This window comes from Lutra lutra, chromosome 18 (genome assembly GCF_902655055.1).
Source record: "Lutra lutra chromosome 18, mLutLut1.2, whole genome shotgun sequence".
NCBI classification, from domain to species: domain Eukaryota; kingdom Metazoa; phylum Chordata; class Mammalia; order Carnivora; family Mustelidae; genus Lutra; species Lutra lutra.
The window spans coordinates 16,461,649-16,487,453 of NC_062295.1; the positions used below are offsets into that span (position 1 = coordinate 16,461,649).

The 25,805-nt window shown below is 39.6% G+C and overlaps 2 protein-coding genes across 10 annotated transcripts in view; both read left to right on the forward strand.

Annotated features, from left to right (window-relative positions):
• LOC125091001 (phospholipid-transporting ATPase ABCA3-like) overlaps window positions 1-5,980 on the forward strand; it is a 186,545-nt gene extending 180,565 nt beyond the window's left edge. For all 8 annotated transcript variants that reach the window (XM_047714346.1, XM_047714349.1, XM_047714348.1 and 5 more), the window contains 2 exons: window positions 5,247-5,320; window positions 5,715-5,980. In XM_047714346.1, coding sequence (XP_047570302.1) covers window positions 5,247-5,320; window positions 5,715-5,837 — 197 coding nt within the window. In that variant the 3' untranslated portion in view covers window positions 5,838-5,980. The remainder of the gene's footprint in view (window positions 1-5,246; window positions 5,321-5,714) is intronic.
• Window positions 5,981-8,837: 2,857 nt separating this feature from the next.
• LOC125090540 (phospholipid-transporting ATPase ABCA3-like) overlaps window positions 8,838-25,805 on the forward strand; it is a 127,559-nt gene continuing 110,591 nt past the window's right edge. The window contains exons 1-4 of one of the 2 annotated variants that reach the window (XM_047713302.1): window positions 8,838-8,946; window positions 18,976-19,044; window positions 19,607-19,871; window positions 24,317-24,444. In XM_047713302.1, the coding sequence (XP_047569258.1) occupies window positions 18,985-19,044; window positions 19,607-19,871; window positions 24,317-24,444 (453 nt within the window). In that variant the 5' untranslated portion in view covers window positions 8,838-8,946; window positions 18,976-18,984. Of the gene's footprint in view, window positions 8,947-17,917; window positions 18,038-18,975; window positions 19,045-19,606; window positions 19,872-24,316; window positions 24,445-25,805 lie in introns of those variants that run through there. The other variant, XM_047713303.1, reaches the window with a different exon arrangement.

Below are 25,805 nucleotides of genomic sequence, written 5' to 3' on the forward strand. Positions count from 1 at the left end.
ATCCATGATGTCTTTTCCTCCTCTTGTAGGGACACCAGTTATAGTGGACTGAGGCCCTATCCTTAAAACCACATTTAATGTTAATTACCTCCTTAAAGGCCTTTTGTCCAAACACAATCACATTTGGGATTGGGATATGAATTTGGGGGGATACAATTCAGTCCATAATATCATCCATCACAACAAAGTTTTATGCTAGGAGAGCGTGTAAGATATTTAAGATACTCTGTGAAAGAAAAATGCAAGCAAAGTTTTTTCCTCCAACCAAAATGACTTTGATGATTAAAAGTCACAGTCATGAACACATAAGAACCAGGGAATATTGTTCCCGTCAGCCCTTTCTGAGGAAAATACAAACTAAAAAGTTACATATCAACTAAGAAATGATTAGAGAAGCTTCTGCATAAGAACGAATAGACATTGAAAAAATGTAACTGTAGAACTAGGGCTAAATGAAGGGTATTCATGTGATAAAATATCACATAATTGATATATATTTTAGAAATGTATGTATAATACAATTATCAAAAATGGGAAGAAGACAGAATATATGGAAAGTTAAATATTATTGAATATATACTAGGTATTAGCTGTGAATGATAAAATATTGCTTGAAATTGCATGTTTTTGAAGGAACTAAGAGATTACTAGCACAGAGAATGTTTTTCATAAGTGGAAACAAAGGACAGTCTTTCTTTTTTTTTTGCATTTTTAAAAAGATTTTATTTATTTATTTACTTGACAGAGAGAGACACAGTGAGAGAGGGAACACAAGCAGGGGGAGTAGGAGAGGGAGAAGCAGACTCCCCACTGAGCAAGGAGCCTGAAGTGGGACTCGATCCCAGGACCCTAGGATCATGACCCGAGCTGAAGGCAGACACCCAACAACTGAGCCACCCAGGTGCCCCCAAAAGACAGTATTTCAAAAAGGTGGGATTATGGACACTAGTATAAAGATATTAATATGAAGTTATTCATTAGAACAAAAATATAAACCTTGTATATTGCAAATATAACAGGAAGCAGAACCAACTACCTTACTGAGAGTGTGTTCATTTATGTATGTACATAGATCTGTGCATTTCCATTTCCATGTAAATATAGAACAATGTAGGGGAACTGCTACAGCACATATTGGTACTATCAATCAATCAATAAAAAGGCTTAACTCCAAAAAAAAAAAAAAAAGAAAAAAAAACTTTTTCAGTTTGCCTAACAAGCAAATTCCAACTCTCTGCTGTATATAAAAAAACACTACTAAAGCTAACTGAATAAGAGAGATTAAAAGAAAAGAATGGTCTTCATGATTTTATGCTAGCTCCAATATACAACTTTTAACAATATATTAAAATTTTAGCAAAATCTTACTATCTGGTGTCCATCAATGCTTGCCTTCTATAAGCAAATACTTTCATCCTGTTTCTTCCTGCAGGTACCTATCTCTCCCCACATATTTTGTTAGTTGTTTGTCCAGTGTTTGCCTAATCACAGAACTGATAAGTTAAAGAAAAGACATTACTTTGCAATTTGTCCAAACTTTCCTTGTTTGAAGCATGGGAGTGACACCCTTTCCCACTTTTCACACCTCTGAGGTGAAACCAAAGTTGGTACAACCAATTATAAAAAGAGCAATGCCCCAAAATTCCACCTTTAGGTTTATCTTAGATACTTGCATCTACCAGTCCTATGAGAAAAGTAAAATTTAATATTTAAATCAGTGATATTCACAATATTTAGACTCTAGATGTCCCCCATATGTCTATCAGCATGGAAAATGAATGAATGAAAATAAATTATGAAGTATCATATACCAAATTACTGTACAGAAAGGAAAAATGAGTGAATCATAACTATATGAAACAGCATGAATGAAACTTATAATATTGAGTGATGTCATCAAGATGACAAGATGGGTCATTCTTGACTTCAGTCCCAGTTACAAGAAGACCAACTAGGAATTATCCATAGACGAGACACCACTGTGAAAATCCCAAAACCTGGGAATGAGGCTAAAGCAGCCTCCTGGACAGCAGAGACTGAGAAGGACCACATTAGAAGGGTAAGAGGAGCAGCTACATACTGACCTCATCACCCTTTTCCCCAGGCCAGCACATTGAGAATGCCCTCCCAGGCCTATTGTTTCTCCAGTGGGGAAAAAGAAAGCCAAAGGTGAACACCAGGTTCTCCAGTATTTCTGGACACTTTCTGGGAGGCCCACTTGGGTCTCACCTTACAGAGATCACTGAGGAGATTTGCCACTGAGCATCACATTGGAACAGAGAAGGTGGGTGGTACTTAAAGCAACCAGCACCCAGATCGTGGCAGACCACACTGTTAATTGTACTGGCATTGGAGCAGAGTTCCCAGTCAGCGGCTCTGCTCATCTGCAGAGCTGAGCTGGTGCTGTGTCTGGCCTGGGAGCTGGAGGGTACTTCTGCCTGATTTGGGTCCCCAGTCAACAAGCTGTGCCAGGTGTGGAGCCCGTTCTACAGCCTTGCTGCCCAGAGAAGCAAATGCAAATTACCAACCAACTGCTGAGTATAGCCTCCAGTCCTGCCCAATGGTGAAGTCTGGCCAGAGAACCGGAAGCCAATAAGGCCACCCTACAGCTGTATTTTCATCATTATCTTGTCAGAGATTCCAGCTGATAGATCTGCCCAGTTGTGGAGCTGAGCCATTGGCCCTATCTGGCCAGTAAACTCAGTGGGCAGCCTGCCTAATATGGGTCCCCAGCCAACAAGCTATACCAGCTATGAAGCTTTTTTTATAGCCCTACCTGGAGAGAGAAGCAAATTTGCAGCCACACTCAACTGCTGAGTGTCGCCTATGTCCGACCTGATTAGGAAGCTTGGACTGGGAATCAAACCAACAGTCATGTCCTACTGTTAAGTATAGTCTCTGGCCCCACATAACCAGGGAGCATGCAGAGTGATCTTGGACAGCCTTGGAACCTAGCCTGTGGTACTGCTCACCAGCAGATCCTAGATTGTGACCTTGCCCAATGGTTGAACAAAGCCTATGGAGCCCAGCCATGACCCCACATAGTCATGGAACATACCTGGTGGCCCTACCTGAAGACAGAACCCAGACAGTGACTCTGCCCAACTGTGGATCACAGTCTCTAGCTCCATGTAACCATGGGATACAGCTGGAGGCCCCCCAAAAGTAGCCCAGCTTGTGACCTTACCCAACAATGAAACACAGCTAGCAGCTTACTAGATCTTAAGGGCCAGCCAGCCATCCTGCCCTCCGTTTGAGACACAGTCATAGCCCCTGCATAATTTTAGAGCACAACCTAGGCCTTATCTGACTCTTAGGCCTTTCTTGTGGCTCCACTGGAACACAGAGACCAGATGGTAACACCATCCCATTGGGGAGCACAGCCCAAGGCCTCCCCCAAACAAAAGCAATGGTGTAGCCCCTAGCCCTGCTCCAATTTGAAGTCCAAACACCTACTGGCACCACCCTGATAAGGAACACAGCCTGTACTTCATCTGAGCAGAAGTGGTTACAGAACCCAGGTAATGCTCGAATGCAAGCTCAGCTGGTAGGATAATCAAACCGTAGAACACAGATAGCCACCCCTCTTCTCCCCCCACCTCAGAGCACAAGTATTGGACCCACCCAAACCAAGACCCTGATAACAAGCATTGCCTGCCCGTGGAAGTTACCACATAAATAGTCCAATACCTCAAGCTGATGGCGGAAGATCTGTCCCTGCTGAAGTGATCTATAAAGTCTAGGAGACTACTTAGTGAAATGTGCTGGACCACGGAGAATCAGGTAAACATAATACCACCAAAAGAAACTAATAGATCTCCAATAACTGACCCTAAAGAGAGATCTATGAACTATCTGACAAAGAATTTAGAATAATCCTTTTAAAGAGGTTTAGGAAACTACAAGAACACCCAGACAACTAAATAAAATTATTTGTACAATGCATGAACAAAATGTGCTTGTGATGGGTGTGCAGACAGTGAGTGCATGGAGTGGGTGACCTTCTAAGATAAATGTTCCTCCTATGTCAAGCATTTACTCCCTGGATGAGTCCATTGAGCTGCCACGAGAATCCAACAGTTTCCAGCCCAGAAACCTTAAAATCGTCCAGTTTTCCAGAGACTCCTTTGCTTTTCAACTAGTCTTATCCAGGGAGGCATGTGTTTATTAACTGTCTAGCCAGGCACTCTGAAGTGCCACAATCTTCGAGCACAGTGTGAAAGTAGTGAGCACAAAGGGCTCAGCGAGTACCTATGTGTGTTTGTTCTTTGCTCCCAGAGCCATTGGACAGGAGGGCACTTTTGAACCCATGTTCTGACACCAAAACTGTTAAAAGATAAACTGGTGCATATTACAATTTTCAAGAGTTTATTAGAGCATTTATCAATTTTAATTGGGCAGCACCATGCTAAAGGTAATGAGGAGGAATCCACAACCACGAGCTAAGGGAGAGGTTTACATAGAAAAGACATGTGGGTAAGGAAGGGAATATTTGGTTTGCTATAGCTTAAGCAGTTGCCTAATTTACAAAAATTTAGTTGGCTATTTGTAGCTGTCTGTTCTTGAGTTTTGTTTTCTGAGATTCAAGTGCATTTTACTCTGGTTTAGGTTTTGATTTGCTTACAGGCTACCAAGATACTGGACCCACCTCAGCCTCATGACTTCTTTGATTACTTTGACATATATTTTAAAACAATTATAACCCCAATTAATTGAACTGGTAATAATTTGAAAATATGCAATGATAAGTATGAAATGGATAGCCCCCCTTCCCTCTCTCATTCCACCAGTGGATTCTTATTCACCTGTAAAAGAAATAAGAACACACAACCTGACATCTGGGGATTTATATGTGTGATTTCCTCTTTCACAGGGTGTGTGAAGAGTAGTAAGTCTTGCCCCGCTTTACTCCCCAGCAAACACACTCTACATGCATGCATGCACAACCAGAATGACAATCCTGGCAGTTCATAGTCTCAAAACTTGATTTATAGTAACAAGAGCATTTTAGAAGACTCAAGATTTTTACATTGTGCATATGAGCTAATAATATTTTTTATGACTGAAGCCTGCTAAAAGAAGTAACCATGTCATGTATACTAAAGAGGTGAGCTTTTGGATAACGTCCCTCTTTTATTTGCCACGTTTATTCACCCCTTTGTTGTGTATAATTAAGATGATTTTGCAATATTTTAAAACTTTAAAATGAAATCTATAAGATTATTCATCTATCTTTCCTTTCCTAGGTAGTGAATTAAAACAGGAGAATCAAGGGATTCTTAACTACTACATTCCCAGAGAGGACAATGGCTGGGGAAAGGTGATTGTAGCAACCATGCTCTTCTAATGTTACTTGTTAAGAAAGCACTAATGATGGGAAGTGTTTGGGACTGTCACACAGAATGGGAGCCTGATTTTGTAGAAGGAGCAGAGACCATAAGTTACTTTTCAATGGTTCCTAGGGTTTAATTGCTTCAAATTTCCACCTCCAAATCACAGTTTTTGTCTCCCTCAAGAAAATGGGAACAGAGAACTGCTTCCTCACAGATTCTCAATGATCTGTCATTTTCTCATCTCCCCTGTCTGTGCCTTTTGTCATCAAACAATAACTTGGTAGGAGTTGGAGGAAGTGGTGGAGAGGCTCATCTGGGTTGGGCGCTGGAGGGGATGGCTGCAATGGTAACTGTACTTTTTTATTGCTGTCATTGCTAAAGGTGTTTGGTATTTTGGAGGAAGTTAAAGAGAAATTCAGTTTAGAAGACTATTCCATCAGTCAGATAACACTGGAACAAGTCTTCCTGAACTTTGCTAACCCAGAGAACAAAGGAGGTGACTGAAACAAAAAGGTGCAATGAAATTCACTTCTAACTAATGATACTATGTCTTCCTTAGTACTCTACTATACTTGGATACATAGAGGGGCATTTCTGTGTGTATATCATTTCTGTGTGTATATCTTATTTATGTAATAAAGAGTCCCCCAAAGGAGACCATATGTTAATTCTTTGTAGATTTACAGGGATGGCATGTACAAATCTAAAGACACTTGGTAAAATTCCTGTTTTCAATGCTAGGAACGTGTAAGAGCAGCATTTATCAGGGTCGGGAAAAGGACTTATTCCTGAGTATTTTGAATGTTTGAACAGAAACATTCAGAAATGATCAGGCTGTCAGATGGGATAGCCTGAAGAGCAAAAGCTTTATGTTTTAGCAGCTGAATTATAGGTAAGAGGATCCTAAGGCCTGGGGGACAAATTATCTTTCCCATGGATATTGATGTGCATGCACACACACACACACAAATTTAAAAACAAAAAGTGTTAAAATCAGTGTCAACATTTATGCGGATAAGTTATTTCCAAAATTTGAAACAAGATTCTACATTTGTCTATATAAGAGAATCTTTGCACCAATAATATTTAGAATCCAAGAAAGGAAGAAAAAACATTCTTTAAAAATAGTATGTTTAGGGGCACCTGGGTGGCTCAGTGGGTTAAAGCCTCTGTCTTCGGCTCAGGTCATGATCCCAGGGTCCTGGGATCAAGCCCCGTATCAGGCTCTCTGCTCAGCAGGGAGCCTGCTTCCCCCTCTCTCTCTGCCTACCTCTCTGCCTACTTGTGATCTCTGTCTGTCAAATAAATAAAATCTTTAAAAAAAAATAGTATGTTTACTTTTCTACTCTTGCCCAATTCTCTGATTAAGAATGAATGGAGAAATAAGGTATGGAAGGAGACAGAGTTCTTGTGATTCTTGTTTGGGCACATGGAGTCCCCCATAAAAACACATGAGAAATCTAATCACTGCTCTAGATTCATGTGCAGATAAACAGACAAGGAGAAAGATCCTCCTGAAATTTCAAGATGGAAAGAGTCACTGAAGCTATTCTATTTTTGGGGTGGTTTGGGGGTGATGGTTTTTATATCCTCAGTTGGATATTGTAATGAAGTGATATCCAGTTTTTAGCTGTTGTATAACTTTCTGTGGGTTCCAACCAATATTACCGATAGATCTCTGCCACGTGATTTCAGTGACTGCAAAATTTATTTCCCAGGCGGCCATCTCTAAAAAAGGAGAGGAAAGTCATTTTATTAATTTAAATTTATTTTATTAATTTTATTTATTTGCAGCTCATCATCAGTTGGTTTTATTAATGATCCTCTAAAAAATTCCTTTAGTCAGGTAGTCTTTTTCACTGTCCCTGTTTCTCACCCAACCTCTTATCTTCCAGCAAGAAACAACAACAAAAAAATGTATACATTTCTCTACTAAGCACTTTACATACATTGCATCATTTAATCCTACTACAAACCTCTGGGTTAGGTAGTGCTGCTATTATCCTCATAGTACATGGAGGCTCAGAGGGGTAAAGGGATTTACCCAGGATGACCCAGCAAGCAACCAAATATATCTGTCAACATCCCCATTAGGAGCCAGGAAACAACACAGCAATTTGAACAGGGAAAGTTAAAAGAATTTATTAACTCTAACAGGGAGTTAACCATAAGAAAGTACAGAGAAGGCTCAAGAATACACTATGGCAGAGAGAAAATACGCAAGGAAGAAACAACAAACTTGGAAGAAGACTCCTCCCCAAGGCTGAGATTCAGATCTTTTTGGAGAAGGTCAAGTTGGAAAATTCCTTGGACTTGGGTCAAGGCTTTTTCACACCTGCTGAGCAAGCAGGAAGTGTCCCGGTGGAGTACAGGCTGCCTAGGCCGGCCAACAGGGAACTGGCTGGACCCAGCAAGCAGGGAACTTTTCTGTGGTTGTTGACGGGCTGGTAGTAAGAAGGGGCACCTGCGAGAGTCACTGAGTATCCACTGTTAATGAGGGTTGGGCCTGTAGGGTGAAGGCTGCGAAATGTCCTCCACACCTGCTGCTGACAGCCGCAAGGTGATAGCAAGAAGAATCAGAGAAAACACCTGAACCTGGAACAGCAGCCCTTGGTCCTGCAGGGTCCCTCCAGCACCCGCTCCTGACAAAGCTTAACCTGATCGTTCAAGAGCCCAGCTCCATTTAGCGCTGAGAGGCCGGAACCCGATACCGGGTCTAGTAGGGAAGAGATTTGCCCTGAGTTCAGAACTTGGGCTTCCAACCATCAAGCTACAGTGGAGATGCCTGTTGGCGGGGAGGATGCGCCAAGAGAAGCGGCCATCAACGCCTTGGAGCAGCATGAGACAGGTGGGGCGCTGAGGCCCACTGAGTGGCTGGTGGGTCAGGGCAGGGCGCGCAGAGGACGCAGTGGGGAGCGGGTGGTCTCAACGCTCGGAGCGCCCACGGGCAAAGGCGGCGCATGCCACCCGGGCGAGGCGAGTGGCGGCGCGCCTTAGATCGGGTCGCTCCGCGTCTGGGCTTTGAGGAGCCCCGGGAGCGGGCTTGCGGGCCCCTGTGCCTGCACCTCCGCAAGTTTTCTGTTGATGCCCACAACCTTGGAGGGTGGCGGCCACTGAATCTCCTCCCACTTCCTGCCACCCGTACTGGCCCTCTGAGGGTGACTATGACACATGAGGGAGAGGGAAGCCAACGACAGAGGGAAGGATGGTCTGGTCGTCCAGTGGGGTGCAGAGGCGAAGCGCCTGGGAGCAAGCGAAAGGGCCCGAGGTAGGGCCCTCATGGATGGGCCTGGGGCCTGGGGCAGCGTGCGAAGTAAGAGTTTAGTGAGGCCTCACGCTCTGAGGGGTCCCGGGGAGGGTCCGGTGCGCATGTGGGAGAGGGGGACGCTGGCTGAAAAGGCGGTGAAGCCAGAGCGCACAAGGGCTGCAGGGGCGGGGTGAGGACTGGGCGAGTGCGCGCATGCGTGAGGAAGGCGGCGGGACGCGCTCAAGCGGCGGGCGGCGGGTGGCGGGGCGGTTGGGGTAGGCGTTGCGAGGAGGCTCGGCGCCGGTGACGCGAGTCCCTCAGAGGTGGAGGTGGAGGTGTGGCCTTGGCGGTTTCGAGACCTGAGCGGTGAGTGTGGGACCTCGCTACCCCTCTGTCTTCTCCCCAGATTCCCCCGGGGAGGCGGAAGGTGCTCCCCGGACTGCCCTGGAGGCCGACCCGCCTGCTGCACTCTGAGCTCAGAGCCCGAAAGTGTGAACAGCGCATAACACCCCAAACCCCCAAATACACTGGAACCCTCCACAACCCTCTCGACTCCTCTCCAAAATGATACCCAAATCCTCTTGTGTGTAATATACATAATATTACCTATACCTCACTGTCGAATGTCAGGGGCCGCCACACCCAGTGTTGACCCTCCACCCCGTTTTGCTTGTCCCTCTCTGGACCTCACTCCCATCCTTTCCCTCTCCAGGTCCCCCTGCATTGGAGAGTGCATCCAGGGCTTCTCAGGGGGGAGAAAGTATCCTCCCCCTCAAAACCACCAAAACAAGCACAGGAAGTGAAAGCCACTTCTCTGGACCCTGAAACACACAGAGAAGCTAACCAGAGCAAATTAAACAAATTTGTATTTTGGCTGTGCCAAGTATTTGAAAGTCAGGGCTCTGGAGGCACATGTTGTGGGTCTAGGCCTGGGGAATCCAAATTTATTTGCTGCATGACTGTCCCAATCATCTGGAGCTGCTGTAACAGAATACTGCAGGCTGGGTGACTTGAACACAGCCAATGTACTTCTGACAGTTCTGGAAACTGGTAAGTCTCTGATCAAAGCTCCATGCAGCTTCAGTGTGTGGTGAGAGGCTGCTTTCTGTTTCAAACAGGCATCTTCTCACTGTGTCCTTCACATGGCGGAGGGAGCAAGGGAGCTCTTGGGGCCTGTGTCATAAGGGCACTAATGCCATTCATCAGGGCTCCATCCTCATGACCTAATCACATGCCACGTGTCCCTGATGGTGATACCATCACACTGGGGTTAGGATTTCAACATACCAATCTGGGGAGAAGGAGAAGACACAGACATTCGGATTATAGCAATGACCCAATAATGGAAATTAGGTATCATTGTCTAAAAGAAACTGGACATCACTTGTACCCATCTCTGAGGGTAATTTGAATATTTCAACTGATAGAACCTAGTAAATGTTCCATAAGTAGAGGAAGGGTGTGGAAGTTAAGTGCTGCAGGAAGCTCAATTGTCTTAGTTCTCCTCTGCCAAAGCAGAAATTGCACTGAACTAAGTTGAACAGCCAAGGAAGACTTTATGCAAGGCTCTAGGAACTGGGAAGAGAAGTCAGAACTGAGTCTGAGCTCAGTTCTGCTGAAACAAAGGATGGGAAGGTGTCTAAGGGCTGAATGAGACAGTGGGAATGTGCTGGAGGACTGTAAAGGGGAGGCTGACCAGTAGAACACACTGAGTAACTTCCTGAAGTTTGTTCCTGTGGTTCTCTGTGATTAGGCCATGTGTGTTTTCTATTGGTGCCTATTAGAAGCTAGCTCCTACACTCCTACAGAGACGGGAATGGGGTGCTGTCTTCCCTCAGGATTACATTTCAAAGGATGACTTCCAGGTCCTTCAGAGAGAGAGTTTGGGGATGGTGAAACAGGTAAGAGGCTTGTAAAAAAGAGTTACATTATGTTTTAAACAAAGAAAGGCTGTATAATGTTTTCTAAAGCAGACAGGCAGAGAAAAAGGTGGTCAGGACCTACAGCCAGGGAGAGTCACATGTATGGTATTAGTCCAGCTCAGAGGAACATTCAAGCCGTCTTGATCACCTCATTTTATGCAAACTAGGCAGAAGATTTAAAAGGAAAGGTACATCTCTTTTGCCAGAATTAAGAAAGCTGCTGTGTTTCATTCAGAACAGCTCAGTGCTTTTCAGAAAAGGAAAAGTGTGTGAGTATAAATCTCATTCTAAGAATTTAGGACTGTAGGCATTGTAATGGTTTAATTTTCTTTAACTCCTTTTATTTATTTATTTTTTTTAGAGTCCACACATCAATAGATTGCCTTAAATTTTTCACACAGTCTAAGTTCATGTGCCTTCAACTTCCTCCTCCTTTCCCTCCCACCCCAGTTTTGCATCCAAGTTTGGGGTGGACAGGAGTGGGAACGCATTTAGTATTTAGGGTATTAAAAGTTCAGAAATAGTAGAAGTAAAACCAATCACTGAAGTAGTAATTACTGAAAGTTTTGGGCATACACCAAAAAGACAGTTCATGAACTGGGAGCACTCAAAGCAAAACATGGAATGATTGGATATATTGTCATAAAGCAGCTTATAGCATGAGAAGGCAGTGACTGTTTATTCCTCATAGTGATTTGTTATGATATTAGAATATTTTAAATGATAGAGACTGGCTAGTGGTTATAGCAATTTTGGGAAAACAGTTTTAAGTTTTGCTTATGATTTCCAAAGGCATAAGCAAGAATTGATTGAGGTTGAGTCAGCCTAGCTAAATTAAGCTTTGTATGTTTAAACTGGTTTTGTCTGCTCAGGGAATTTTCAAGGCTGGTCTCTGATTGTTTTATTTTTCATTTTAACAAGGGACAGGATATTGAGGGCCAGGTGGTTTCCTTGCTAGGCTCTTTTGGAGTCAGACATCTCCAGCCCAAAGATTCTCCCATGTCTATCTGGAGTATAGTGAAGGAGATAGGATGATAGGACCCTAAGAAACTGCTTTTCCTCTTTGTACATAACTTCATATCTGTTGTTTTATCCTAGAAAGGATAAACGGAGAGAACCGGCCTCTGTCTTTTTAGGTGTAAGTGTTGCTCTTTAGTCCTTGAGACAAAAAAAAAAAAAAAAAGAAAAGAAAAGAAAAAAAAAAGAAAGGAAGAAAAAGGAAAAAATATTGGGGGATGAAACACTAAGTATTGAAGCAAAAACATGTAGTTAATATTTCAAGATATTAATCACTATAAGAGCATGAGAAAAAAAGTTCCTGGACCGTTAGTTATTTTATTGTCTTTGGTGCAACTGTAAATTGTTGAGAGTTGTTTGATTACTGATTCACTTTCATTGCTGGCAATTGGTTCAAATTGGTTCTATTTTTTTCTTGATTCAGCTTGGGAGGTTATACGTTTCTAGGTATTTATCCCTTTCTTTTAGATTGTCCAGATTGTTGGCATATAATTTTTCTTAATATCTTCTTATAATTCTTTTTATTTTTGTAGTGTCAGTTGCTATTTCTCTCTTATAATTTTATTTGGGGCCATTTTCTTGTGTTATTGATAATTCTGGCTAGATGTTTATCAATTTTGTTCACAAATTAAACTAGATGGATACTTAGATACCTAGAAATAAACCTAACCAAATGGGTGAAAGACCTGTATTCTGAAAACTACAAAATACTAATGAAAGAATTGAAGAGAACGCAAAGAAGTTGCATTCTCATGGATTGGAAGAACAAATATTGTTATAATGTCCATACTACCAAAAGCAACCTATAGATTTAATATAATCCCTTTCAAATGCCAATGGGATTTTTTACAGAACTAGACCAAAAAGCCAAACAGCCAAAGAAATTTTGAAAAAGAAAAGCAGAGTTGGAGATACTACAGTTCCAGACTTCCACTTATACTGCAAAGTTATCATAAAACAGTATGTTACTGGCACAAAAATAGACACATAGATCAATGGAACAAGACAGAAAACCCAGAAAGAAGCCCACCACTGTATGGTGAATTAATCTTTGAAACAGGAAAGTAGACTATCCAATGGGAAAAAGACAGTCTCTTCAACAAATGGTGTTGGAAAAACTAGTCAACAACATGTGAAAGAATGAAACTGGAACATGGTTTTTCACCATACACAAAAATAAATTCAAAATCAATTAAAGACCTAAACATGAGACCTGAAACCATAAATTTCCTAGAAGAGAGCACAGACAGTAAGATCTCTAACGTTGGCTGCCAGCAACATTTTTGTAGATATGTCTCCTGAGGCAAGTAAAATAAAAATAAACTATTAGGACTACATCAAAATATAAAGCTTCTGCACAGTGAAGGAAACAACAAAACTAAAAGTAATTTATGGGATGGGAGAGCATATTTGTAAATGGCAAATCCAGTAAAGGGTTAGTATTCAAAATATATAAAGAACTGATACAACTTGATGCCCCCAAAAACAAATAATCCAATTGAAAAATGGGCAGAAGTCACGAGCAGACATTTTTCCAGAGAAGACCTCTCGTTCGCCAGCAAACACATGAAAAGATGCTCAACATCACTCATCATCAGGAAAATGCAAATCAAAACTAGGATCAGATATCACCTCATACCTGAAGGGCTAAAACCAACCACACAAGAAACACTAGGTATTGGTGAGAAGGTGGAGAAAGGGGATCCTCTTGCATGTTAGTGGGAATGTAAACCAGTGCAGCCACACTGGAAAAGAGTATGGAGGTGACTCAAAAATTTAAAAATAGATATATCCTTTGATCTATCAATTGCACTACTAAGTATTTACCCAGAGGGCATAAGAGTGCTAATTCAAATGGATACATGTGCCCCCATGTTTATAGCAGCATTATCTATAATAGCCAAACTATAGAAAGAGCCAAAATGTCCATCAACTGATGAATGGATAAAGAAGTGGTATGTACACACACACACACACATACACACACACACACGAATATTACTCAGCCATAAAGAATGAAATCTAGTCATTTGCAATGATACAGTTGGAGCTAGACAGTATTATGCTAAGTGAAAGAAGTTGGAGAAAGACAAATACCGTATCTATTTGAGAGAGAAAGCATACAGGGGGAGGAGCAGAGGGAAAGGTACAAGCAGACTCCACGCTAAGCCCAACCCAGGACTCAATTCTCAGGACCCTGAGATCATGACTCGACCCAAAACCAAGAGTTGGATGCTCAACTGACTGAACCACCCAAGCATCCTCACTCATGTGTGTAATTTAAGAACAAACAAGCAAAGGGGAAAAGAGAGGCAAACCAAGAAACAGACTCTTAACTATGGAGAACAAACTGAGGGTTACTGGAGGGGAGGTGGATGGGGGGATGAGTTATATAGGTGATGGGGATGAAGGAGTGCAGTTGTGATACGCACTGGGTGTTGTATACAATTGTTGAATCACTATATTGTACAGCTGAAACTAATATTACACTATGTGTTAACTAACTGGAATTTAAATTAAAACTTAAAAAAAATAAAAATGGAATTACCATAATGATCCAGTAATTCAACTACTGGGTATTTATTCCAAGAAAATGAAAATATTAATTTAAAAAATACATGCACCCATGCAGCATTATTTACCATAGCCAACTTATGGGAACAGTTCAAGTGTCCATTGATAGGTGAAAGGATAAAGAAGATGTGAGATATATATATGATGGAATATTATATCTTATATAGATAAATATATGATGGAATATTACTCAGCCATAGAAAAGAAATATCGGGCCATCTGCAGTGACATGGATAGAGCTAAATAGTATAGTGCTAAGTGTAGTCAGAGAAGAATACCAGATGATTCACTCATATGTGGAATTTAAGAAACAAAACAAATGAATAAAGAAAGAAAGAGATAAACTAAAAAAGACTCTTTGACTATAGAGAACAAATTGGTGGTTACCAGAGGGGAGGTGGGTGGGGAGGGTGAAAAAGATGATGGGGGTTAAGAGCACACTTATAACGAGCACTGAGTAATGTATATGATTGCTGAATCACTATATTGTACACCTGAAACTAAAATAACATTCTGTTAATTGAACTGGAATTTAAAAAATAAGTAATAATTTAGAAAAACTGCTGAGGCCTTCCAAAGTGTTTGTATCATTTTGTACTCCCACCAGTAATTTATGAGACTTTTTGCTTTGCATCACCTCGAATATTATGTGTTGTCAGTCATTTTAGTGTGTATGTTGAGGTATCTCATTTTGGTTTCACTGATGACTTAAGATGTTGAGAAGTCTTTCCTGTGCTTTTTTGTTAATATTTTACTTCTTTAAGAGCAGTTTTAGGCTCCCAGGAAAATTGAGGAAAGGTGTAGCAATTTCCCGTATACCCACAACCCGTGTGCATGTGTGGCTTCTCTCATACCATTCCCTCACAGGGTGTAATGTTTGTTAAAATTGATGACTCTTACACTTAACTATACATCGTTATCATTCAAAGTCCATGGTTTATATGAGGGTTCAGTTTTGCTGTTACACATTCTGTGGGTTTGGACAAATATCTAATGACATGTATCCACTGGTGTAGTGTCTATATAAAATAATTTCACTGCCCTAAAAATTCCCTCAGCTCCATCTATTCATTCCTGTTCCCTCTACCCCCAAGGCCTAGGAACCACTGATCTTTTTATACTGTGTCTATAGTGTTGCTTTTCTTGAATGTCATATTGTTGGAATCATAGAATGTAGCCTTTCTAGATTGGCTTCTTTCATTGAGCATTAAGCACTTAAGGTTTTTCCATGTCTTTTCATGGCTTGATGCCTCATTTCTTTTTAGCACTGAATATTTTGTTGTCTGGGTGTACTATAGTGTATTTATCCATTCATCTACTGAAAGATATCTTGGTTGCTTATAAGTTTTGGAAATTATGAGTAAAGCTTCTATAAGCATCCCTGTGAAAGTTTTTATATGGACATACATTTTTCAACTACTTTGTGTAAATACCAAGGACTGTAATTGCTGGACTGTATGGTAAGAGTATGTTGAGTTTAGTAGAAAACTGCCCAATTCTTTTCCATTCAAAAGTGGTTACATATTTTGCATTCCCACCAGCAATGAATGAGAGTTTCTTTTGCTCTATATACTTATCACATTTGGTATCATTAGTGTTACAGATTTTGGTTCTGTTAGATGTGCAGTGGTATCTCATTGTTATTTTAATTTACATTTACTGGATGATATATGCTATGGAACATTTTTTCATATGCTTATTTGTCATCTGTATGCCTTCTATGGTGAGCTGTATGCTAAAGACTTTGGTCCATTTTAAAATCAGTTTTCTGTGCTACTTGGCAATATATACATCTTCCCCTCTCCAGATTTAGTATATAATTGGCATAAAACATTGTATAAGTTTGGGGCACCTGGGTGGCTCAGTGGGGTAAGCCTCTGCCTTCAGCTCAGGTCGTGATCTCAGAATCCTCCAATCCTCTCTGCCCAGCAGGGAGCCTGCTTCCCCCTCGCTCTCTGCCTGCCTCTCTGCCTACTTGTGATCTCTCTCTCTCCGTCAAATAAATAAATAAATAAAAATCTAAAAAAAAAAATCAGTTCACATTAAAAAAAAAACATTGTATAAGTTTAAGGTACATAGTCTGATGATTTGACATATGTTTATATTGTAAATGATTACCACAATAAACTTAGTTAACACATATATCTCCTCACATAGTTTTTTGTGTGCGTTGTGAGAACTTTTAGATTTATTCTCTTAGCAACTTTCAAATATGTAATACAATATTAAGAACCATAGTCACCATGCTGTACCATACATCCCCAGAATTTACTCATAACTGGAAGTTTTTACTTTTTGACTGTTTTCACCTATTTCACTCATTCCCATCCCTTGTCTAAGCACTCACCAATCATACAGTATTTGTACTTCTGTATCTTATTTATTTTACTTACTGTAATGCCCTCGAGTGCATATTTTTGATACTGTTATTGTATTTCCTTTTTATGGCTGAATAATATTCCATTGCATATACATACCATGCTTTTTCTCTCTCTCTCTTTTTTCTTTTTTTTTTTTGAAGATAGAGTGTTTTTATTTTTATGTATCATATTTTCCATTCATCTGTTGATGGACACCTAGGTTGTTTCCATGGCTTTTGCGAATCTTGCTGCTATGAACATGGCAGTTTAGATGTGTTTCTGAGATAGTGATTTCATTTCCTTTGGATAAATACCCAAAAGTGATATTGTAGTGTCATATGGCAGATCTGTTTTTAATTATTTGAGAAATTGCAAGACTGTATTCCATAGTGGCTGAACCAGTTTGCCTCCTTGCATGGATGGGGTCATAGGATAGGCCCCATGGCCAGTAGGCCTCTTTGGCTTAGGATCCGAATGAGATAGAACTGTTCACTCGGCTCTCTGGCCAGATGTGGCCACCTGCTCAGTCAGGTCAGCCTGGTTCTGGGGTTTTCATAGTGCTGTCTTGACTATGGATAGTTACTAGCTGGTCTTTTTGGAGGACGAATGATGTTGGGAATGACTTAGGTCACTGTCTTGATGCTTTCTCATATATATTATTTTAATTAAATGTCTTTCTAAAGTTTTTTCAATTTTTAAAGTTTGGGTTTCATATTTTTAAAAGATTTTTTAAAAATTTATTTATTTTACATAGAGAGAGAGAGAGAGCACAAGTAGGCAGAGAGGCAGGCAGAGAGAGGGGTAAAGCAGGCTCCCTGCAGAGCAGAGAGCCTGATGCAGGGCTGGATCCCAGGACCTTGAGATCATGACCTGAGCCAAAGGCAGAGGCTTAACCCATTGAGCCACCCAGGCGCCCCGGGTTGTCATATTTTTATTTATATTTTTATTATTGGCTCGTAGCAATGCTTTATATATTCTATATATTCTGGATATAAGTCTTTTGTTAGGTAAATGTGTTAAAAAGGTTTTCTCCCCTTCTTTGGCTTTCCTTATTTTCACAATGGTATTTTTTGATTAGCAGAAATTTAATTTAATTTAAATTTTGATGTAGCCCTCTTTTACAGCTTGTGATTTTTTCATTCACTTTAGGAAATTTCTGTGTGTCCAAGGCCACAGAGATATTCTCCTGTTTTCTTATATTTTATAGTTTAGCTTTTATGCATAGGTCTAGGAGCCCTTCTTCCTTCACGCTTTGAGATCCTAATCTAATGTCTTTTTGTGGAATTTCTAAACCTTCTATGTTTTTTGCCTTGAAAATGGTAAGCGTTATTTTAAATTTTAGTACAGATAACTCTACCCCAGATGTAAGGAGTGCCAGATATTATATGCAGAAAAATTGTTTGGAGGAATAGCTAACTCTACAGGATATTTTTTTTTTCCAGAAAGGATTTATTTTTTTATACCAGGCAGCTGTAGGCCTTTGTAATATGGGATACCTTCATCTGGTATCAAAGATTGAAATTTGAAATTGCCCTGCAGTTCCTGGGAAAGCCAGTCTCCTTCACTAACATCATTATTTATAAGGTGAGGTCCTAAAATAATGTCTCCCCTTCCAGGCCCTGAATTTTATCTCTCTCCCTGGTAGCTGCAAGAATTTAAGTCAAGTTTTCAAGATCACACAGATATTAGTAGAGCTGGGAATCAACCTAGACAGTCCAACTTTCAGCTCCTGGGTTATTAATAGCCTGCTATGCCACCATACCATGAAGGAAGGGTTTTATTTGTTATGTTTCCCATTATATACCTACACTTAACATGTCACTTACTATTCAGCAAATATTTGTGAAGTATAAGAATGAATCCGTTCCCATTAGTAATGTTATTAATGGAGGTACTTTTAATCTTGGTAATTGTGGAGTGGCATTTTGGGATTGTAGCTGTGATGTGATTTTACTAGCATTTTTAAAAAGATTTTTTATTTATTTATTTGACAGACAGAGATCACAAGCAGGCAGAGAGGCAGGCAGAGAGAGGGAAGGGGGGGAAGCAGGCTCCCTGCTGAGCAGAGAGCCTGACAGTGCGTGGTGCTCGATCCCAGGACCCCAGGATCACGACCTGAGCCAAAGGCAGAGAGGCCTTAACCCACCAAGCCACCCAGGAGCTCCTGCATACCATTTTGTCCTTTTGCTGATGGTGATTTTTGGTGTTATCTCTTAAATAGTGTTTTAGTAATAATTGGGAAAAGTACTGGTCAAATTTACCTGGAAACTTGCATCAATAACTTACTGAACTTTGTTTTGTGCTTGAAGTTTTATAAATATTAGAAACTCAGAAGATACTGAGTAAGGATGTAGGGCTAAAAAGCTTCTCCAATATTTCAAATGTTTATTGTTTCTTTTTGTCATCCTTTAAGCTTGACTAGAAAATGAAGCAATTCGAATTTAAGTAATTTTTTGTCTAAAATTTATATTTTGTTATATAATCTTAATTTCTTTTTTGTAAATTCTTTACTCCCTCCATAGAGTTGAAGAATGGATTTCTTATGGTTTTACAAATTTATGGCTCTTCTGTGGAAGAATTTTATTTTAAAGGTAAGTTGAGCTATCTGTAGGATTTTTGCAATATCTAAGACACCATAATGGGAAAATTCTTACAAACTGATCACTGCACTTCAGTTTATATTGTTGTATTTTTGTCAGTTCTATGGCTGGGGGTATTTCTTCCAAATACGAAGAGTCCTCATAGCAGAATGACACGTAGAAAGGAGAGGAAAAAATGGCCCAGGAAATTACTGCTATTATAGAGTGAAGCTGTTCTTTTTTTGCCAGCTATGTATCTTCTTTTAAGAAGTGTCTCTTGGGGGCGCCTTGGTGGCTCAATGGGTTAAGCCTCTGCCTTGGGCTCAGGTCATGATCTCAGGGTCCTGGGATTGGGCTCCGCATCGGGCTCTCTGCTTGGCAGGGAGCCTGCTTCTCCCTCTCTCTCTCTGGCTGCCTCTCTGCCTACTTGTGATCTTTCTCTGTCAAGTAAATAAATAAAATCTTTAAAAAAAAAAAAAAAGAAGTGTCTCTTAGTATAAAACAATTAGGCATTTGCAGAGGTAATGAACTCATAGGACTTTAACATAATCCTTTTTTTTTCCCCATCTCCTAGAGACGGCAATTGGTGGCATTAATTGTGGAATTCATTCTAACATTGCTATTTGCTAGCACACTTTTGTTAACACGCAAGTCATTGATTATAAAGAAGTCTGGGCCTTTCAATTACTCTCTTCAGCCTGTTGATGAGTTGCCTGCATTACTTGAAATGGCCACCACTTTTCCTGGTCAATGGGAACTGGCTTTCGTGCCTTCCAAAAGTGTTGTGGTGAAGAACATCATTGAACTGGTGAAGAGGGATTTACACTATAATTTCTCAGGTTAGAAATTAAAGTTTTTTGAAAAAAATGTGTTATTTTACATTTTAAATTGGGCTTCGGTGAAGATACATGTATTATCTTTTAACTGGACATTAATCTCCCAAGTAAAACATTGTAGGGTATATCCTTATAACCAGATAGTAACCTCCTATGTATAATATTATACATTTTATTATACTTGAGAGTTAAATTCATATAAAATATTTTCTCCTAGAGCCCAAAACACATAGTAATATTTAAAAATTAGATAATCAATTTATATTATCTTGGGTTACTATCCAATTCTGTGATACTGTCTTCCTTGTATTCTGTGATACTGTTTCTGGTTGTGCTTCTTAAGCCTGGTAAGTATGAGCCCAGGGCTATATATGATGGTGTGCCAAAGGAACACACAGCTTAAGCATGAGCCCTGATTCTAGATGCACTCTCAGTGGTCAGTTATTTCAAACATTGTTCATATAAAAATGTTACAGAAGATGTATATGAATGCATTAGAGAAGACTCGGGCTATGTACAATTATCTTAAAAGCCCCCAAGTGAGCTTACCCTCACATTCTCAGTTTTTCTCCTCTTTCTCCCAGGGAGAAGTGCAGTCAGAAGTTTGGTGAGCATCTCTCTGGTGCCTCTTCCTTTAAATACACATGTGTATTCAGTAGTATATTTTTTCAACTTTTTGTTGTCTGTCAAGGATTTGAGGGTCCTTGAGAGTAGATGCCATCTGAAAACATAACTAACTAAAAAAACAAACAAACAAAACAGTGAAGCAGTAGAATACCGATAATTTTTTAAGTATATAACACAAATATCCCAATAAATGTAGTACTGGAGGCTACTTTGGGTTACCCAGAATATTTCATAATTTCCATCTGATTTCTTCTTTGATGTGTGAGAGTCTTAAAAATATATTACTTTACTTCAAAACATTTGGAATTTGTGTTATCTTTCTGTTTTTTTAATTTCTATTTCAATTTCCTCAAATCAGTATATTCTAGGATTTCAGTTTGAAATTTTGAGAATTTTTTATGCCCACATTAAGGTATATTTTGAAAAATGTACCATGTACATTTGTAAAGACTGTGTATTCTGTAGGTTTTGCTTATAGTGTTATATAAATGCCACCCAGGTAAAGTTGTCAAGTTGATGAATCATAGTGATTTTCAAATATGTATTCTTACCATTTTTGTCTGCTTATTCTCTCAGTTATTGAAAGAAATACTAGCATTTCTAGTTAGGTGTTGTTAGTATTAAATAGGTTATATGTGTTTGTATGTGTGTGTATGTTAAAATTTCTTTTTGCTTACATATTTTGAAACTTGGGTCATGTGAATTATTGAATTGTTTTTAAAAGTATTTCTCTGTTCTGGAATTTCCATTTGTCCTGTTTTTAATAGATTTCAGGTCTCTAGAGAAATGTTCTAGCTTTATTGACCTTACTAACCATAGTTACTTTAAAGTCACTGCCAGAAAGTTCTGGTATCTAGATTATTTGTGTATATTTTTTTTCTCTTCAATCATTGAGTTCTTTTTTATATCATATTTTGTATATTTTTATTGGATGGCAGGTGTTGTGAATTAAAAACATTAGAGGCTCTTGAGGGTACTTGTTTATCCAGAGAGAGTTAAGTTTTCTTCTGGATGATTGCAAACTGACAGAGCATCTTGATTCCATTGAAGTCTGGTTTGGGGCTTTATAAGGAGTGCTCTGTTTCACTTTTGTCTTTACTTGTGCAACTTATACCTTGTCCTAGGGCATGGCTCTTCTGGGGTGTTACCTAGAAACCAGAATATTTATGAAGGCTCCTCTTCCTTTGTGGGGCTTGAACTCTATTGTCTGGTTCATCAATATTGCCTACCTGCTGTTATTCTCTTGGTTTCATGATCTGAACTTAGGCAGCTTCAATGGGGGGCTGACTGGTGACTTCAGGGGAATTTACAAGCTGATTTTTCACTTCTTTGCTATTTTCTTGGCAGTCTCAACTCTCACCTTTTTTCTTCAGCCCAGTAAGTCTGCAGCTTTCTGCAAATGCTTTCAGGGAAAATACCAGGGTGAATATGGCCCTCACCCTGTGCATCTCCCTTTTTCAAGCTATGTAAGTCCATAATTATTCATTGCAGCATTATTTATAAGATAGAGAAGCGACCAAAGTGTCTACCAACAGATGAATACATAGAGAAAATGTGATTATTCAGCTACAGAAAAGAAGGAAATCCTGTCATTTGTAACAGTATGTCTGTTTGGAGGACATTATGCTAAGTGAAAGCTGGACACAGACAAATACTATATTATCTCACTTATTTTGTGTTACCTAAAAATGTTGAGCTCACAGAAACAGAGTAGAATCATGGTTTCAGAAGAAAAGGATCATGGTTGCATTGGAGTTGAGGGTAAGTGGAGAAAATGGGGAGATGTTGGTCAAATTTTAGGAACTTTCAGTTATAAAGATAAATAAGTCCTGGCAATCTAATGTACATGATGACTATAGTTAACAGTATTGTATAGTGTTATGAAATTTATTCAGAGAGTAGATTTTGCAGTGTTCTCACAAAAAAAGATGATAACTATGTAAGGCAATAGGTGTGTTAATTAACCTGGTTTTGGTAATCATTTCACAACGTATGCAGATATTGAAACATCACATTGTTTATCTTAAAATCATGTTATACAACCTACGTATATACAATTTTAATTTATCAGTGATACCTCAATAACTGGCCAGAAAATTTTGAAAATAAAATAAGTGGTAACTGTGTGGTCATGGATGTATTAATTAACTTGATTTTGGCAGTTAATTCTTTTTTTTTAAAGATTTTGTTTATTTATTTGACAGACAGAGATCACAAGTAGGTAGAGAGGCAGGCAGAGAGAGAGGAGGAAGCAGGCTCCCCACTGAGCAGAGAGCCGGACGCGGGGCTCGATCCCAGGACCCGATCCCAGGACCCTGGCTGGGATCATGACCTGAGCCAAAGGCAGAGGCTTTAACCCACTGAGCTACTCAGGTGCCCCTTGGCAGTTATTTCTCAGTGTATATATCATCATCATCATGTTTTGTACCTTAAATACCCCATTTTTTGTGTGTCATGTGTTTCAATAAAGCTGGGGAAAAAATAAAGCCACCCAGGTAATAAATGAAAATAAATAAATAAGAAATTTCCCTCTAGTTCTGTTTTCTGAGAAATCTAGGCAAAGACACGTCTTAGCCTCATAAAGTACTCAAAACTCACTCTCCCTCCCTTTATCTCTCATACTTCTGCTTAAGCAGGTAATACCTTTCTTGAAGCTCAATTAAATTAATGAAAACAGACCAGTGGGTCCCTCCTCAGTCCCTCATCAATCATGGCCAGGCAGTTACAAAGACCTGTGGCTATTCCCACAACATTCAGTGGTTAAGGCAAAGAAATTGGGAGGTTTCCTGGGACATAAAGGATGCGTGGGTGAGATGGATGAATTAGGTTTAGATGCGGAAGTAGAGGCTACGTGCCCCAAAGTGTGCCTGATTACCTGCTTGTACACTTTGTACACTCACTGTGTTGACAGTGTACTTTCGATATTAGATTCTATTTCCAGCTGTGTTTCCAAGTTTTGTTTAACTTAATGGACTTTGTTTTTCCAGCTTTAATCATTTGAATTCTCTGAGGACTTTGTTTGATCTTGCTTCTGGTCACCTTGTGTAGGTGCAAATCTGATTCTGGTACCTGAGATCCTTCTCATACCTTTGGGATTTATAGCCCAGCTGTGCTCACCCTGAGAAAAGTGCGGCATACTTGGCATTTCCCAACTATACAAAAAATAATGATTATGACACATAATAACCTCAAATATTAAAGTTGGGAAGTTTCATTATTCAACTTCTGAGTATTTTTAAATCAGGTATTATAGATTCCCATCTTCTAAGACTTTGAATAGATTGCATGGATCAGTTTTGTTATTTCCTTCCAAGGTGGAAATTTCAAAACACATTGGAAATATCCCTCTTCCTTACCTTATTTCACTATGCAGTTATTATAATGATTAGTTACATTTTAAACTTGTGATAAAACTTTTAAAACTCTTTTTTAAAAGATTTTATTTATTTATTTGAGGGAGAGTGAGAGCATAAGCGAGAAGAGGGGCAAAGGGAGAGGGAGAAGCAGATTCCCCACTTAGCAGGGAGTCCAGTGTGGGGCTCCATCCCAGGACCCTGCGACCTTGACCTGAGCTGAAGACAGACGCTTACCCGGCTAAGCCACCTAGGCACCCCAAATTTGTAAGACTCTTAAAAATTTTTATGCATTCCTAATATCCATTAGTTTGTTATGCCAATGATTGAGCAGCAGTATTTTGAAATTAATATTTTGATAGCTTTTCATCCATGTAAAGCATTTTCCCATTTTATAGATAGAAAAGGCAGTCAGATAGTTTGCCTTTATGTGGGCAACTCATGCATTTGATTCTTTTCTCTCTACAGTTCAAGGGTTTTCTTCAGAAAGAGATTTTGAAAAGTATGTTAAGCAAGAGAATAACTCTAAAAAAGTGTTGGTTGCTATTATTTTTGACCATGAGTTCCAAAATAGCAATGATCCCCTGCCATTTAAGGTAAGAAGTTTTTAATGTAGAAACATCATAAGTGTACTTTGCATTTCTGAGGCTTAATGAAGTAGGGGCATAATTATTTCATTTATTAAGTGCAACTTACCCACAATCATACTACTTGTACATAGTAGAGATTTAAATCCATATCTAATTTTTGTGCCGATGCTTTTATTTAGCCAGAGCTTTAGGTAAATGGGGGAAGAATTGAATTCACCACATACTAGGTTTTCTCCTTATAAATCATAATCATAGGAGACATTGACCTTTACCACTGTATCTAATATGGCTGCTGTCTCCAACTCTGTGCGTGATGGTGAAGTACATACACATTTCCCAGGTCAAAAGACCTGAGGTGTTAAAGCAGATGCATCTTCACCAGGATGAAACACAACATGAAAATGTACCTCTTTCTTTTGACCGAGTCTCATCATTTTTCTCCAAAATCTAAATCTGGAACACAGTATTAAGGCTTAGCCAAGCAGAATCAGAATTAGGACATAGGCAGACTCTGAGATTCTGATAACAACTTCCGAGAAGAGAGATGAGGACTGTGCTTTGACACAGTCCTCATCCCTGGTGTTGAGGGAAATAACCAAGTTATGGCACAGATGTATGCACAGAGCTATAATTCTACATTTAAGATACAGATGGTTGTCAATGGAATGAAAAAGTAAAGAAAATCCCTGGGTCATAAGTATAGTTGTAGGTATCTTATGTTCTGTCCCATCATTCCCTCATTCCTTTCATGTTTATAAAATTCCCTCAAGTCACTGATTCAGTGTAAGTGATGCTGATGTAGGCTTATCGGTGTATACACAGAGTGTCAAAATGTTTTTGGTAAAGCTGTCATCATGAAGACAGCATGGTACTGACACAAAAACAGACACATAGATCAATGGAACAGAATAGAGAGCCCAGAAATAGACCCTCAACTCTATGGTCAACTAATCTTTGACAAAGCAGGAAAGAATGTCCAATGGAAAAAAGACAGCCTCTTCAATAAATAGTGTTGGGAAAATTGGACAGCCACATGCAGAAAAATGAAATTGGATCATTTCCTTACACCACACATGAAAATAGACTCAAAATGGATGAAGGACCTCAATGTGAGAAAGGAATCCATCAAAATCCTTGAGGAGAACACAGGCAGCAACCTCTTCGACCTCAGCAGCAGCAACATCTTCCTAGGAACATCGCCAAAGGCAAGGGAAACAAGGGCAAAAATGAACTATTGGGATTTTATCAAGACCAAAAGCTTTTGCACAGCAAAGGAAACAGTTAACAAAACCAAAAGACAACTGACAGAATGGGAGAAGATATTTACAAGCGACATATCAGATAAAGGGCTAGTGTCCAAAATCTAT